This window comes from Dermacentor andersoni, chromosome 1 (assembly GCF_023375885.2).
Source record: "Dermacentor andersoni chromosome 1, qqDerAnde1_hic_scaffold, whole genome shotgun sequence".
NCBI lineage: Eukaryota > Metazoa > Arthropoda > Arachnida > Ixodida > Ixodidae > Dermacentor > Dermacentor andersoni.
In genome coordinates this window covers 139,346,227-139,361,225 of record NC_092814.1, presented here as the reverse complement: position 1 = coordinate 139,361,225, position 14,999 = coordinate 139,346,227, and the positions used below count along the sequence as shown (strand labels likewise).

The window sequence follows — 14,999 nt, the reverse complement described above, 5'->3', positions numbered from 1 at the left end:
CGGCTAGTAGAGAGGTCGGGGAGGCTTCGCGCGCTGGCTTCAAAACAATCTAGAAGTAGAAGACATGACATCACATCATGACGCAGAGCCAGTAAAGGCGGAACTTATACCCGATCACCTGGCGAACTAGTTGAGGAGAAAAAGCATGTCAAACTTGTAATCGTCTGTAACTCTCTTGATATGAGATGCTTTACTTAAATTGTGGCACCCACGTTCTACTGTAACTGTACCTTGCGCATGTACAAAATTTGTTTAAACCGTTTCAGGGACCCTTTAAGTGTGTTGCATAATCGCAGAGTCTCTTTAGTCAGCTTTGCCACAATAGAGCCGTGTTATGCAGTGAAGCATATCAAGCGCAGAACAGGGCTACTGTCATGGAACGTCGTATGTGTCCGTTCGCTATATGTACATGTGCACGCACCATCCCCTGTTACAGCACAAGTGCTGAGACGTCTAATAACAGTGCTGGCAGCCATTCAGAGTTATTTCTGACATTACTGTGGTGATTTGCGGCCTTCCTTGCTGTTACGTTTTCCTGGCTGTTACATTTTTACCCCACATTCCCTTAAAGAACACATCTATGGGATTCTACTCTATAGAGGTTAAAGGGCCCGTAAACCACCTATGGCATTATTTTACAGTTCTTAATAAACACATACATCGTGTACAGCATACGAGGGTGGTACAGCTGCACCGATTGCTCTGAAGTGCAACATTTGTCACTTGCTGTGGCGAAACCGGAAAGATGCCCCATTTTCACCCAAACTGCTCCATAACACTGCAAATGGTTCATATTCAGGCCAGTTTTAGAGGGTGGTTGCAGCTACATAATTAGCCAGTGTTTTGTTAACTTCATCTTCAGGATATCGTGAGTCACCGCAATCATCAAGTGTCACGCCATTCTAGCTGTTCCAGCCTGTGTTCTGCTGCATTCACATGTAATAATGTGTGACCATAGATTAGCATTTCCGTAAACCCAAGCTTGTGTTTTGTTGGTCACTCTGGAGTTGCGTATCTTCACTTATCATGCAATCATACCTACCAACGAGACTGGTAAACCAAATGTGCTTTGCTGGCTGAGTCACCGGGTGACAGGAGATGCCTGTTAATTAGGAGTGTGCAAATAATTGAATATCAGTACCTTCAGTGAATGACCCGGCCGTGGTCGGTGCCTTGACAGGCACAGTGTTCCCACAGCGCGCAATCTCTATCGGTGCAAGGTTTGACCAGGTCGATGATACAAATTGAAGCAATCAACACTACATGAACAGAGGGAACAACAGAAGTAGCGGGTGGGGAAAGCATGGAAGCTGTGTGAAGATCGGACGAATGAAAGCGAGTGCATGGGATGATCGTTGTATGATCACGGCCGCCATCCTTGCAAAATACTGTATGGTGGCCCCTCGTACCGAACACTGTTCACAGGCACACAACGGTCTTTTTTTGTACATTCGAGCGATCCATTGCGAGACTAGCTTTGGATTTAGATGTCAGGCTCTAAAATGTTATGTGACAGTGCACTGTCCCCTGGCTGCAGACACATTTACACGGACAGCATATGGACGCAGACGGAAAAAAAAAGCGGGAGGGGGGACGTCACGTATGACCCACTATTAAACTGAAAACCCCATTGGTATTTAGGACAACTTCACTATTTATTTAGCTTCAGAGGGGAAAAAGCACTTAAATCTATGACAGTGGTAGTAGCAGTAAACTTAATTTAGAAAAAAAACTTGCGTGGGAGACATTCCATCGATAAAAATATTTTCCTGCTTCTTTCACTGATTGGCAAGGTGCTCATAATCTCCTAAAAATAAGTGGTTTCGTTCTGTGTACTCGCACTATACTCTGTACATTTGAAATACATTGAAAGGCCGAACTTGTGAAAGTTGCAGTTTGACTCACCGTAGTAGATCGATTGCTATGGTGTTGCCCTGCTGAGCATAAGGTCGTGGGTTTGATCCCGGCTGCACTGGCCACATTTCGATGAGGGGGAATACAAAAATGCCCATATAGTATTCATTGGGGCACGTTTAGGGACCTCATGCGGTCAAAATTAATTCAGAGTCCCCCACTATGGTGTCCCTCATTGTCAGATTGTGGTTTTGGCATGTATAACCCCAGAATTTAATTTTTTATGGAACTTCAGCCTGGAAACAGTAAGTGCATAAAAAGCAGCAAAATGGCCCCGAACCACTTTTTATCGAAGTGGAGAAAGGCATTTGAAGTGAAAATAGGCTATTTCAGAAATACTTTGCCACAAAAAGTACTTCAATGTGTTCAGCAGAAGCGGCGTTATTGGAAATCAAACATAGCCTTCACTGTGCTCCCGTTCCTTCTTCAATGCCTTGCACTGCAAAGGCTACGGCATAGTAGGGCATGCCCACAATGCTCCACCTTCTATATGTCACCGTGGTGCGCAGTTCAATTTTCATTTTGGATGTTAATATAGACGCCATGACTTCCACCTTTGGTGCCTATGACACACTAAACATAAATCAAACATGGTTGTCCTCAGTGAGCCGCAGTGCGCTCAGCCACTGGACTCGTGGTGGCACCCTGCAGCAGCCGCGGTATCTATACCATGTAGATGACTGCAACTTTATGTCAGCTATCGGCCAATAGCAGCAGTCTAAGGGAGTGCATTTGTTGACGAAATAGTGCGTCTAGAAGAGAGTGAGGACAGGGCCTTCTGTTGGAAAGAGAGCATTTGAGAGAAAGGTGACTTTGCAATCCGCTTATGAGCTTCACGCACCACGTACAACAACAAAACTTGACTGAAATGTTCACAGCACCGTATGCTACCTGCGGACTATGTTACTTCAACCGAGCCCGAATGGTGGTTGAGGGCCCCTTTAAAGGAATGCAACAAGTTTCACAAATTAATGTGTTTTGAATCAGGGCACCTTTCATTCCAAAAGATGCTGGAATAAACAAGTGGTTGCCGACTATGGTGCCTTTATTCACATGCCGCTGTATAAGAAATTCTGCTTGCATGATGCGAGTCAGCATGCACTCGAGTGCCAAATGAAAGCGGTGCTTCTGTAACAAGCTGTAGAACGTGCACATTTTCACACCTGTGTGTGATAGCATGTTTAATGTTAGCAGCTCACAATGTACCGTATCATTTCTTTAAGCAGAGACTGGCCCAGCAGCAAGGTCATTGTCAATGAATTGCTGCAAGATCGCCTTTGTGGTGCGCCATGTTGTTCTGAAATGTTCCTGGCTCTTATGTAATGTACTGCTAAACTGGCTTTTTCTGATGCAGTAATTGGTTCAAAGTTCTGACTGGCCAGATTATCACTGATAAGCAGATAGCCTGTTTCTCTCTTGACCGTGAATTGTGCACAAGGACGTACGAGTGCCACATTGCTTGCACCTACTTTTGCATTTGCAACCTGATGTATAGAGTCAAAATGACAATATTTGCTTTTTTTATGTTTGTAACTTAGCTGCAGTGGTGTAGCCAGGAATTTTTTTCTATGGGGTGAGTGGGGCAGGCATGTGTTGCAAATTGTGTGACAAACATTATATTGATAAAAATGTTTTTCAGACCTTCATTTACCAACTGAGTTGTTATCAGTGCTGGCATGCTAATTTGGTGCTCCCTTTAAAAAAAGTAGAGCGTACTACGAGGGAAGTTCCGAAAGTAAGTTTCGGCATTTATTTTCACACGGAAGCTTTATTGCAAAAAAAAAAATACGCCATGACATGGTAAATTATACACCTTGCACTATTTTGCCATATAGTCGCCACCGACATTGCGACATTTGTCGTTGCGTGCAATCAGTTTGAACAAACCTCTCTGGTAAAACTCAGTACCCGGTGTTGCAAGGAATTGTCGCACAGCCTGCTGCACCTCAGCATTGTTTTGGAAGTGATGTCCAGAGAGTGCACCTTTCAATGCAGGGAACAAGTGCCCATTCATACCAGATAACTGCGTGCACTTCCATTGGCGACCACGTCAGCACACGTTTGTCTGCCATCGTGATTTGTACTCGAATAACCTCGGACATGCCGGTCTGCTGCTACTCTCTCTTCTTCGGCACTCTGTGCATGCATCATTCCTCCTCTGCTGGCGCTCCTTCTGTTGTTGAACCAGCAAGGGCCGTGGATTCTTATGGCAATTGTTTGTTTCACCTGGTGTACCATCTTCTCTTTAAAAAAAAGATGACAAAGCTTTCAGAACGTTCCTCGTATATACATCTCGATTCTTAAGTAATGGGACTAGCCTCCTGAGCATGTGATTTTTGCAAAAAATTTGGAAGCATGAAAGTTTGTGTTAAATTTTTTTATATTCGATATTCAGTTCTTTTTCTTCTTTTTTTCTTGATTCGGTTCAAAATCTACTATTTGGTATTTGCATGCCCCTACTGTTAATACCTATTCAATGTCCTTACTGTATTTATGTATGGTTGCTTCATTTACAGTGACACAAGTACGCTTAAAATGTGTATGCGAAAGGCTTCGAATGGGCTGTGCACTGCTTGCCAGGAACACTGCAGCAGTGCGCAAGTCATATTCAAGTCTAAAGACATTTGGTTTAAAGTAATTAGAAGTGCCCATGTCTTAAGAATTTTACCTCTCTTGCTCAGTCTTTTTCTCGCCCAGTGCTCTAGGTGTTCAAAGTCACCTTATATGGCTGTAAATAATGGCAGTCTCTTTCATACAAAGCTACACTACTGTTTGCAAGTTACCGCAAGGCAACTGCGTTAAACGCTTAACACGCGCTATACTAATGGAAAACATGGGGAGGGCAGGAGATGGAAATTCATGATGATGAGCAAAATGAGAACAAGGTGAAAGCAGGAGCCAACGTTTCAACAAGTGGACATGTCTTCTGTGCCAATGAAAGGAAAGCTACAGAGGCAATGCAGGTACTATTGAGTGCACTTCTGAGGAAAGTCTCACATTTTCTTCTGCATTCTTCCATGCTTCTTCCTCATTTACGAAAGCAAAGCAAGACAAAGCACTACATGAAGTGTCATGCTTGACTTAGCTTTCTATTTTTCTCTTCCGTGTCTAGGCAAATGCGAAGCTGTCACACGCAGAAGCTACGCCGATTAAATATCTACTCCAATAAACCAAAAGCGTTGTGAAACGCTGCTAGACTACTTGGCACGGTGACACTTGTACAGAAGCTGTGCCCCCATAACTTTCCTATCTTTGCTACAGAAAGTTGTCTGCAAATATAAGGAGGCATCACAGCAAACTTTTTGGTCACTGGTGGCCACGAGGTCTGTTATTAAGCCATGAAATTAACACGTTTAATGTCAAGACACAAACAGAAAGGAGTGAAGTGTTAGCGATGCAAAAGAGCAAAAACGGTGCTAGCATCCAACCAAAATTGAGTGCGGAGTCTGCATCGCCATTGTTATCACGGGAAATTGCTTAAGGATGACATCAACGCTGGAATGCTTTATGCCTTTAAAACCTTTATTCTTGCATTTACCGCCGCACATAACACTCCGTTGGCTGCGTGCCTTCATAACTGCGTAGTCTCCAGCCGTGATTACGGCAAACAGTAGTTTCGTTTTTACTCAATACACGTCTGCCACATGCCTTCATAACTGTGTAGTCACCATCTGTGATTGCGTTGATAGCTACTGCTGTTTCATCCATAGTGGCAGCAGCAAGCAATAGTTTCGTTTTGACTCTGTGCACGCGTCGACCACCTTCAGAACTGCAAGATTGCCGTCCATGATTGTGCCGATAGCGGTCGCGGTTTCATCTGCTGTTGTTGCAGCAGACGTTAGTCTTGTTTTGACTCGTGTGTACGTGAGCCATGTGCCTTCGAAAGTGCAAGGTCGCCATCCATGGTCACGTCGACAGTGGCCGCATTTATTTGTTCGCAGCGGTTGCAGCAAACAGTTTTCGTTTTGACTTAGTGCATATCTGTCAAAACTCGGTGCAAAGCCTGTTGCAAAGCAAGGATGAAGCGAACCAGATACATCACGAAGGACAGACGATCTGTTGGTGACCAGCTCACTGGCGAAAAAACAATCGGGATGTGCATGCAGTAATGAAAAGTGCGTCTCACATGGAAGGTGTGTGCCACGGCCGCGCTACAAAGGAAGTCGCGAGGCATGTGCCGCTGCGAGAGCCAATCAGTCACGAGATGATGAGAGTTGCAGCTTCCGCAGTGCTTTTGTGCAAAATAGAAACAGGATTTAATAGAAAATTTAATTTAACAGCATTTAATTAAAAGTTTGTTGACATAGTAATCACTTGTTTGTTTTCTTGATACCCTCAATAATTTGACACTCGGTCAATTCAGACATTTTTTTCAGGTCCCATGAAATCTGAATTAACAAGGTTTTACTGCACACGACTTGTGGCTACCTGCTTAGCACGTTAAGTAACTTATCTTTTGAATGAGCTTTCGTAATCAAAGTCTAAAAGCAGTGCATCGTTGTCGTGCCACATGAGAACGTATTCTGCCGCCATCCACGGTGGCCATCTTGTGATGACACTGACTATGCTAGCTATGATGTGTACGCTTTTGGAAATATGGTTTTGGTTTTGTATCTGATTGCACTGCACAGGCAATTTTCAAGCTAATTTTATTGGAAAAAAGGACACATGTTAGAATCAGGCGAGTACAGTAATCATTCATTGTGTGATACCGTTTCCACTTGAACATCTTTCTGGGACAGGCCAAAAATAAGCGTTTTCACTGGGAGATGATGTGTACTGGACACATTAATTTTCCCTTAAGCTTCACCTAGACAGACACTGGCGCTATCGGGGTCATCATTGGGGTCAGGCATGTGCGCACTGACGAGCAAAAGCCAACTTCGTGACCACAGTCACAAAAGTTTAGGCCCATAGAAATGTATGGGCACTGGCTGCGCCGTCGTTTGGTTTCAAGTTGACTGAAAAATAGAATTAGCCAGAGTTCAATTAAGGGAAGTCTACTGTATTTTGATCCTGAAGACAAAAGTTAATGCCCATTGGGCTTAGTGTCTATATGGCACTAGGAACGCTGACAAATCACTGTACAAGGAGAAATTAATGAAGGTAGTCTCATTAGTTAAAGCAGCAAATTTTGTGTTGTGATATGTATGGGTTTCGTCTGGAAAATTCAACAAACAATAGCCTAGCACCCAAATTTTAGGTCACTCATTGTACTTGCGTTGGTTCTGTGGAGCCCAAAGTGATGCTGCAATAAAGTGTGACTAATTGAGAATGAGTCAAAAAAGAATTGGTTGGCTGCTGTGGTGCAATGCCACAAATGTACTTGTCATGCATCTGATGCAGGGAGAACGCTAACAAAGGGAAATCGGAGGTGGAATGTTAAGAGTCTGGAAGGCGGCAGTGGGGATTAGAGAGCAGGTGTGGGTAACTGATCCAGAGTGGAATTGGGCAGGTGACGTATAGAGCAGGTAATTGTGGGCATGTCATAGTAACCGAATGGAGGGACCAAGGGAAGGAAACATAGTCAAGGGTCAGAAAGGGTTGGGTGAAATTGTGTTTGGGAAATTTGAAAGTGCAGCATTTAATTAGCAGGTACAAGACGGTGAACAGGAGATCACTGGGAAAGGCTGTTGTTTATTTCTGTGAGAAAGCTTTGGTTGGCAGGTACCCCCGGTGTCTAAATTATTCTTATAGGTATGACAAGAATCAGTTCAGGAGCCCCTTAAATAGAATCTGCTGTGCTCTATTGAAAAACTGTCATCTGTTTCTATTGATTGTCAGTGTATAAATCTCAAGTATTAGCTTCACAAATGTGGCATCACACTGCTGCTGTAGGTAGTTTCGCTTCATGGAACTGTTTCTCATTGCAGTGACCTATCCATGACACTTTGTGATCCATATGCCATCAACTTCCTTGCACAGTCAGCTTTGAAGATCATCAACCATCTTATTAACGTCGAAGGACTTCCAAGGGTGAGGCGTTTATATTGCCACTCATAAAGTGCAGAGGTGGCAGACATTTTGGCACTTGCAGGACAACCAGGTACTGGTGTTGCTGTTGCGTATGTTGGCTCTTGGGCTTCAGGCATGGGACATGATAAGTACCCAGCAGTACAAGGAGCCAAAGCTGGTAAGTTGAGGTACAATTTGCTGTCCCAACATCCATGATATATACGCGTTGTTAGGATAAGAGAGACCAGTAGTTTGTTTTGCATATAGACACATTACAGAAGTATGCTGTTCTTGAACATGTGTAATGAAATTGTTACGTAGCAGTAGTACACATTCTGAAAAACTGGTGTCTCTTACAGTTCTAGTTGCACATGTTAGTACATTCCTACCTGAGTGGAAGGATATGAAAGGTGTATTAACTCTTTCATTACCACTAGGAACATGCTCGTTTTCGTTGCATGTATGTTTTAACATCTTATTTCAAGATGTAGCACAGTTAAATCTCTATCTAACGAAACCCGACTTCACGAAGTTCCTGATCTAACAAAGAAATTTACATTCCCCGACAGGTACCCATAGGGTTCAGTGTTATCATCAACCCGAATTAACGAAACAAACTTGGCCGAACTCGATTTAACGAAGTTTTTCCTGAAATAAATGAGTAAAAAAGGCAGTGATTTCTTTCTAATTTTGGTAAAGACAGGTTCTTCGAGCGTGTGCTCTAAAGCTATCGCATTAAAACATCTAGGCACCATGGTCGTTTCCCTAGCTTTATTTTGGTGAGGCTGCACGCCGCGCCGATGCACGGAACAGCCGACTCAACACCACCTCGGAGGGGTGGCTGTGGTTGCTTTCGTTATTTCATGGTTTATGCGACAGATGGCTGGATTAGTGGCAAATACAATCCTGCAGTGGCCTTTGCAGGTCGCTACGTTACAATTTTATATTTCGAAGGTCTGAAAAATTCCTTTCTCAATTTTGTGAACTTCCCGATTTAACGAAATAATTTTACCCGTATCATCACTTTGTCAAATAGTTTCAACTGTATCTAAGATTTCAATGCACATATACAAATAGCTCTTCGCAAGTCTGACATTTGCATGTCCAATCATTGGTGTCTTGAATAGAAGTAAAGTAAAAGTAATGATAAAAAAATATTTTGTCTATCATTGTAATACAGGGTATAAGTCTTGCATGGAGTTCTTAATGTTTTCCGTGCTGAAAGACAAGGATTACCTGAAAGGGTGGAGGTGTGTAATACCCAAAAATTATTGCGCTCTTCAGTCGACGGAGTGCGCAAAGATGGACAGCACAGTACCTAAACAGGTTCAAATGAGATGTCCATGCAAGGTGATTTTGTCAAAGCATTTCACACCAACCAATTTCCCTAGCTGCATACTTCACGTGAACCCCAAAGAAAAGTAAATGGCCTGTTGTAAGGACATTTTAAATACAAGAAAAGCATAGCATCTCTTTCAGTTTGGTGCGAAGATTATACAGGTGACCAACAGTTCAGTTGTTGTTCCCATGGCAACTCTGCGAACAGTAGTAATTCAGAAGCCGAGATGCAGGTAAAAATCAAGGTTGCTCCAGCCAATGCCTCCTTTACTAGATGCCCGCCACGTTGCTCGCTTTCCCATTGTAGCGGCGGTTCCCTTAGTTGAAGTTAGTTCAGCATAAATTCTGTGAGGCGGCGCTCGTTGCCTTTTCAACTTCCAGCGGATGTGCAGCGGCGGCTGAATGCACTTGCCGGCGCGTTATATGCGCGGGCGTCTGTTAGTGGGCGTTATCGCGAGCCTCCGAGACGGTGACAGATGCCACATTAATCTCAGAGGCCGCAGCACGTGATTGCAAGTTGCAGGTGTTCGCCATGAGAGGCGCTCGTTGCCTTTTCGCGGAGGAGAGAAAAGAAAGAGGGCCCGGAACCGAGCTACCGGACAACGCGGCAGGCATCTAGTAAAGGAGGCATTGCTCCAGCTCACCTGTTGGAGATTCTTCTCTTCTTTTCAAGCTTACTGGGTGACATTCCTATTTCAATTGTTCTGTCATCATTTTGCACTTGAAGTATCGTACGTACAGTCGCAACTCGTGATATTGAAATCCAACGACAACAAAATATTTTCATATCCCCAGTGAACGCCCATAGATTCGATGCATGCACAGCGACCGCTTGCACATCCACACTTTCACACCCACGCAAGTGCGGATGTGCAAGTGGTCGCTGTAACACCAGCATAAAGAAGCCGTGAAATTGAAATCAAGAGACTATAGGGCGAAAAAAGAAAAAAAATATTCTTGTGTCCACACAGGGTGGCAGCACTTGCTGGGCAACAGAGTTTAAAAATTGGCGCGTTTTTAAAACATACAGATGGCACAGTAAATACATTTGAGGCTTGTTCGCGCTGCCGTATATTTGTCTTTGACCCCCAAAGGGTTGAAGGGCTATAGCATAATACTCGTAAAATATATTAATTTAATTTGCCATGTTAGCGATAGTTATAAAATGTTTTTTATTCAATACATATTGCACCTTTCTCTAGTGTCCAGATACTTGTTGAAATTTTATATATAGCCATGTTATCTCTCTACAGTGAATGCCTGTACTGTAGCGTAATTTCCTTCAAAACAGTAACGTGATTCGCCGACTGGAAGCTATTTTAGTGGGCTTTGTTCGTCGTATCAAATTGCACAACTTATACAGTCTTTCACTATGGCACTTCCTTCTATATTTCATATCTGTGAAAACTTGCGACCACTTTGTGAAGCAATAAAGACTTGTACTACTACATCCTTTATCGCATGAATATATTGTCTTGCAGGGATGACGACAGTACATAAACATGCTGCAATCATTGTCATGTGTACACGGTTTGATAAGGACTAGCCCATCCTCTTTGAAGATGCTTGAGTAGCATTGATTAAAAAAACTCACAAGATGGTTATGAGTGTGTAAAATGAATGTTTTAAACATTAGCTGTTGTGTGGGCTAGGCATTTTCGCTTCCAATCTAGAGCTTTCCAAATCACTTGCGGGTAGAGAGGTCCTACTTTCTCCATGACATTTTAGTGTAAAGGATGTTTCATAGCCTTCTCATCTAAATTACTACACTCGTGCAGCCAGGCACACAGCTGTGTGCTGAGTAAGGCAGCTGCACATTGCCAGCTTAAAGCGCGAGGGCTCCTGTCTAAATACATGGGAAAGGAGAAATAGTTTTTCTCGGCAACCACTGCACCTAATTTGATGTTTGTTGCATTTAAAAGAAAAAGTTCAAATCTAGTGACTATTGAAAGCGGACTGTTTATTTAGGCCATCGACATTTCAGTAAATAATTGTTGGAAATCATTATTTTCCAGAGAATGAAACTATCAAGTTAACCATAACTCAGCAATGCAAAATGGTATCACAATTCTGTAAATTACATATGATAGTACATCTAAAGCAGACAAAATTGATGTATTATACATGTCTCTCAACTAGTACACCACTAATATGTGAGTAGGACTTTTGCAAGACCCTTGTAAGCATTGTAACAAATTCACGTAAGGTATCAATTATTACATATAATTTGTCCACATTGGATGTTCTAATTGCTGTTTACGGAACTGCAACGTATGTTTTTTGTGTAGAAGTTACAAATTTGTAAACTTCGTGCTTCTATTTTTTTCGAACTTGCAGCTTTTGTTAAAAAATTCAGACCTTAATCCAAATTTTGCTTCCAACAGTCACTAGAATTCAACTTTCTCTCTCAAATGCAACAAATTTCATTACAATTGGCCCATAGGTTATCTCGGAAAAGCATTACTTCATTTTACATGCATTTCAATAGACTGCATCGGAGTTGAGCCCAAGCTATAGCTTCCTCATAAGAGCATGGTACTTTTGTGGGGGCTACATCCAAAGCATGTGCCAGCTGTCTCCTACAAAAGCTACTTATCTGCTCCAAAAGCTGTTTCGCTGCTCCAGAATATGCTCCAAGATGGCTTGTACCAGTCACATCGTTGCTACCACTTCATTGCACATTCACGTCCTAACAGTTATGATGTATGAATGTCGAAATCCATTCTTGTGTTTTCATCCCACTGTATTCACAAAATCACAGCCTTAATCTGCCTGCCCATGGCACAAAGGAAATCTTACCTTAAATATATACATCATAGCAGCTGTGCTGAAAACATTGCATTAGTAGTACACAATAATGCACTTACATTTCAATCATGTTGTTTTTGTGCAGGATGTGCAGCTCATCACCAAGTTCTTACCAGCTCTTATGTCTCTCATGGTTGATGATCAGGTAAGAAATGCTGTGAGCTTTGAATTTTCTCATTACACAAAGAAATCTGATATACAATGCGTCTTTAGCATTTATGAATCCTGTTTCTTTCACTGATTGGCAAGGCGCCCATAATGCCCTAAAAGTGGGTTTGGTCCTGGCTGCTCTGGCCACATTCTGATGAGGGGGAATGCAAGAATGCTCATATACTATGCATCAGGGGCACGTTTAAGAACTCCATGAGGTCAAAATTTATTTGGAGTTCCCCACTATGGGGGGGGAGGTGCCTTATTATCAGGTTGCGGTTTTGGCATGTATAACCCCAGAATTTAATTTTTTATGTAACTTGAGCCTGGAAACACCAAGTGCATAGAAAGCATTCAAGGAATGTAACAAGTTTTTCAAATTAATATGTTTTGAGTCAGGGCACCTTTCATTCCAAAAGATGCAGAAATAAACAAGTGGTTGCCGACTATGGTGCCTTTATTCACATGCCGCTGTATAAAAAATTGTGCTTACATGATGTGGGTCAGCATGCACTCGAGTGCCAGATGAAAGTGGTGCTTCTGTAACAAGCTGTAGAACATGCACATTTTCACACCTGTGTGTGATAGCATGTTTCATATCAGCAGCTCACAATGTACCGTATCATTTTTTTAAGCAGAGACTGGCCCAGCAGCAAGGTCATTGTCAATGAATTGCTGCAAGATCGCCTTTGTGGTGCACCATGTTGTTCTAAAATGTTCCTGGCTCTTATGTAATGTACTGCTAAACTGTCTTTTTCTGATGCAGTAATTGCTTCAAAGTTCTGACTGGCCGGATTATCACTGATAAGCAGATAGCCTGTTTCTCTCTTGACTGTGAATGTGCACAATACGAGTGCCACATTGCTTGCACCTACTTTTGCATTTGCAACCTGATGTCTGGAGTCAAAATGACAATGTTTGCTTTTTTTTTATGTTTGTAACTTAGCTGCAGTGGTGTAGCCAGGAATTATGGCGGAGGGGGGGAGGGGGGAGGGGGGGCAGGCACGTGCTGGTGCATGTTGTTTTATGCCATAAATTTCAAAGGAGATACAGGCCCAGTCCCCCCCCCCCCCTGCCTGCACCCCTGCTAAGCTGTACAGGTATCTAATTTAAAGCTTCATGAACTCTTGCTCAACTTTCATTTTATTCATTGCCTTACTTGTTCTATTTTCTAGGTGCGAAGCCTGAGTTCCCGACTGCCCCAGGATGACCGAGAGTCAGCCATCACAACTATTGAGCACTCAGGACCACCTCCCGATGCATATCAGGCTTATGTTCAGGAGAATGCAGTGGCCAGCGTGCTGGCACTCTATTACACTTTTCACACTGGTCAGCATTATTTGTGTCTCATTACTCTGTGTCTACTTTGTGCGCTTGATCTTCCCTGTCACGTTTTGCCAAAGTATAGTAAATTTCCGTTAGTTTAGACTTCATTGACCTGAAAAACATTAATTTGAGCGTTGAATCATCCGAACAATAAGTACATGGTTGCTGCATCAGAATGCCTTTATTCAGTGAAGAACTCTGTTAACCTTGTTTCTATTTTGCAAGAAATCTCCACAAAAAGGGCAATTTTCATAATCTTGTGCAAATTATGTGTTCTCACAACCTGTCTGAAGAGCTCACTGAATTTCTACAGAACACTGTGATCCTGACCACTTCCTTTGCGCTTTGGCAGCAGCAATAACACAACACACACATCTACACCCATATGGGTGCACTTTTCACTATTGAGCGTATCTCCTGACTACTTCATTACCAATGAGACGGCCAGCAGCTTATTCTTCATTACGAGATACTGGACGGCAACTTCGACTATACTACATTTCATGCATGGCAGGCAATGGTCATAAAGGCCTCACTCCACGCCTTTCACAGGGCAGTGAACTTTGTACGTTTTCAACAGACAATCTTATTTAATATCCTCAGGTTGCTTCTGGTGGTTGCTGCTCTTCGCAGATGGCGGATCTTTGACAATGCCAAAGTAATGAGCACTTCTTGTTTGTAAAATATATTTGCAACATTATTTAGAACAAGCAACTGCAAGACATCAGGGGAAAAAGTGTAGCCATTATGTGGGGGCCAGCTTGTTTCGACGACACAACGCCTGGCATCTGCCCGACCCCTACTGCATGGTGCGTCTGCATCCCTCTCTCTTGCTCAAGCCAACCCTCAACTCGAAAAAACATATTGAAGCAACCCCATTTGGTTGGAGAAGCCACCAGAGGTCTAGCAACCTTTCTGTACAAGTTCCAGACAAGGCGCTTTGTAATGACGCTCCATGCTCACCCGGGTCGGGTACACAAAAGGCATCTGATTGCTGAGGCTATTCACCATAGGCCTCGTGGGAACCTATCCAGCATTCCCTCTTTTAGGCATGGCCGAGATAAGCGAATATGCCGCAGACCTTACAGTCAGTTTAATATTTAATATACCTTCAAACCCGGCTATATTGGGTTTGCAAAAAAAACATCTACAGTTGAACCTCGCAATAACGAAATCGTCGGGAAACGCGAAAAAATTCGCTGTCGCGAGAATTTCGTTGTTGCGAAAAGAGACAGCACAGATAGGTAATGCATCGCAGAACAATACTTTACTGTCCAAATTCCGTTGGCTTACTTTGCAAGCTTTGCTCGAGGATATAGAACCGCATTGTTGACAGTACAAAGTGTGCTGCATGCGTCGACCAGTAGTGGCAGTAGTGCTGTAGCGCAGAATTTACGGTCAACTGCTTTTGGAGATGCGATCACTTGCTGAGATTTTGCGTAACTCGGCACCGGACGCAGAGCAACAGCGCATGCAGCAGCATTTCTCCAGCGCATGCTGTTGCCCGT

General features: G+C 43.0%; 1 protein-coding gene across 1 annotated transcript in view; it reads left to right on the top strand.

Annotated features, from left to right (window-relative positions):
* Positions 1 to 14,999, top strand: part of NELF-B (negative elongation factor B) — an 80,134-nt gene that overhangs the window by 27,913 nt on the left and 37,222 nt on the right. The window contains exons 5-8 of the mRNA XM_050191631.3: positions 7,788 to 7,890; positions 7,952 to 8,047; positions 12,101 to 12,160; positions 13,341 to 13,494. Of these exons, the coding sequence (XP_050047588.1) occupies positions 7,788 to 7,890; positions 7,952 to 8,047; positions 12,101 to 12,160; positions 13,341 to 13,494 (413 nt within the window). The remainder of the gene's footprint in view (positions 1 to 7,787; positions 7,891 to 7,951; positions 8,048 to 12,100; positions 12,161 to 13,340; positions 13,495 to 14,999) is intronic.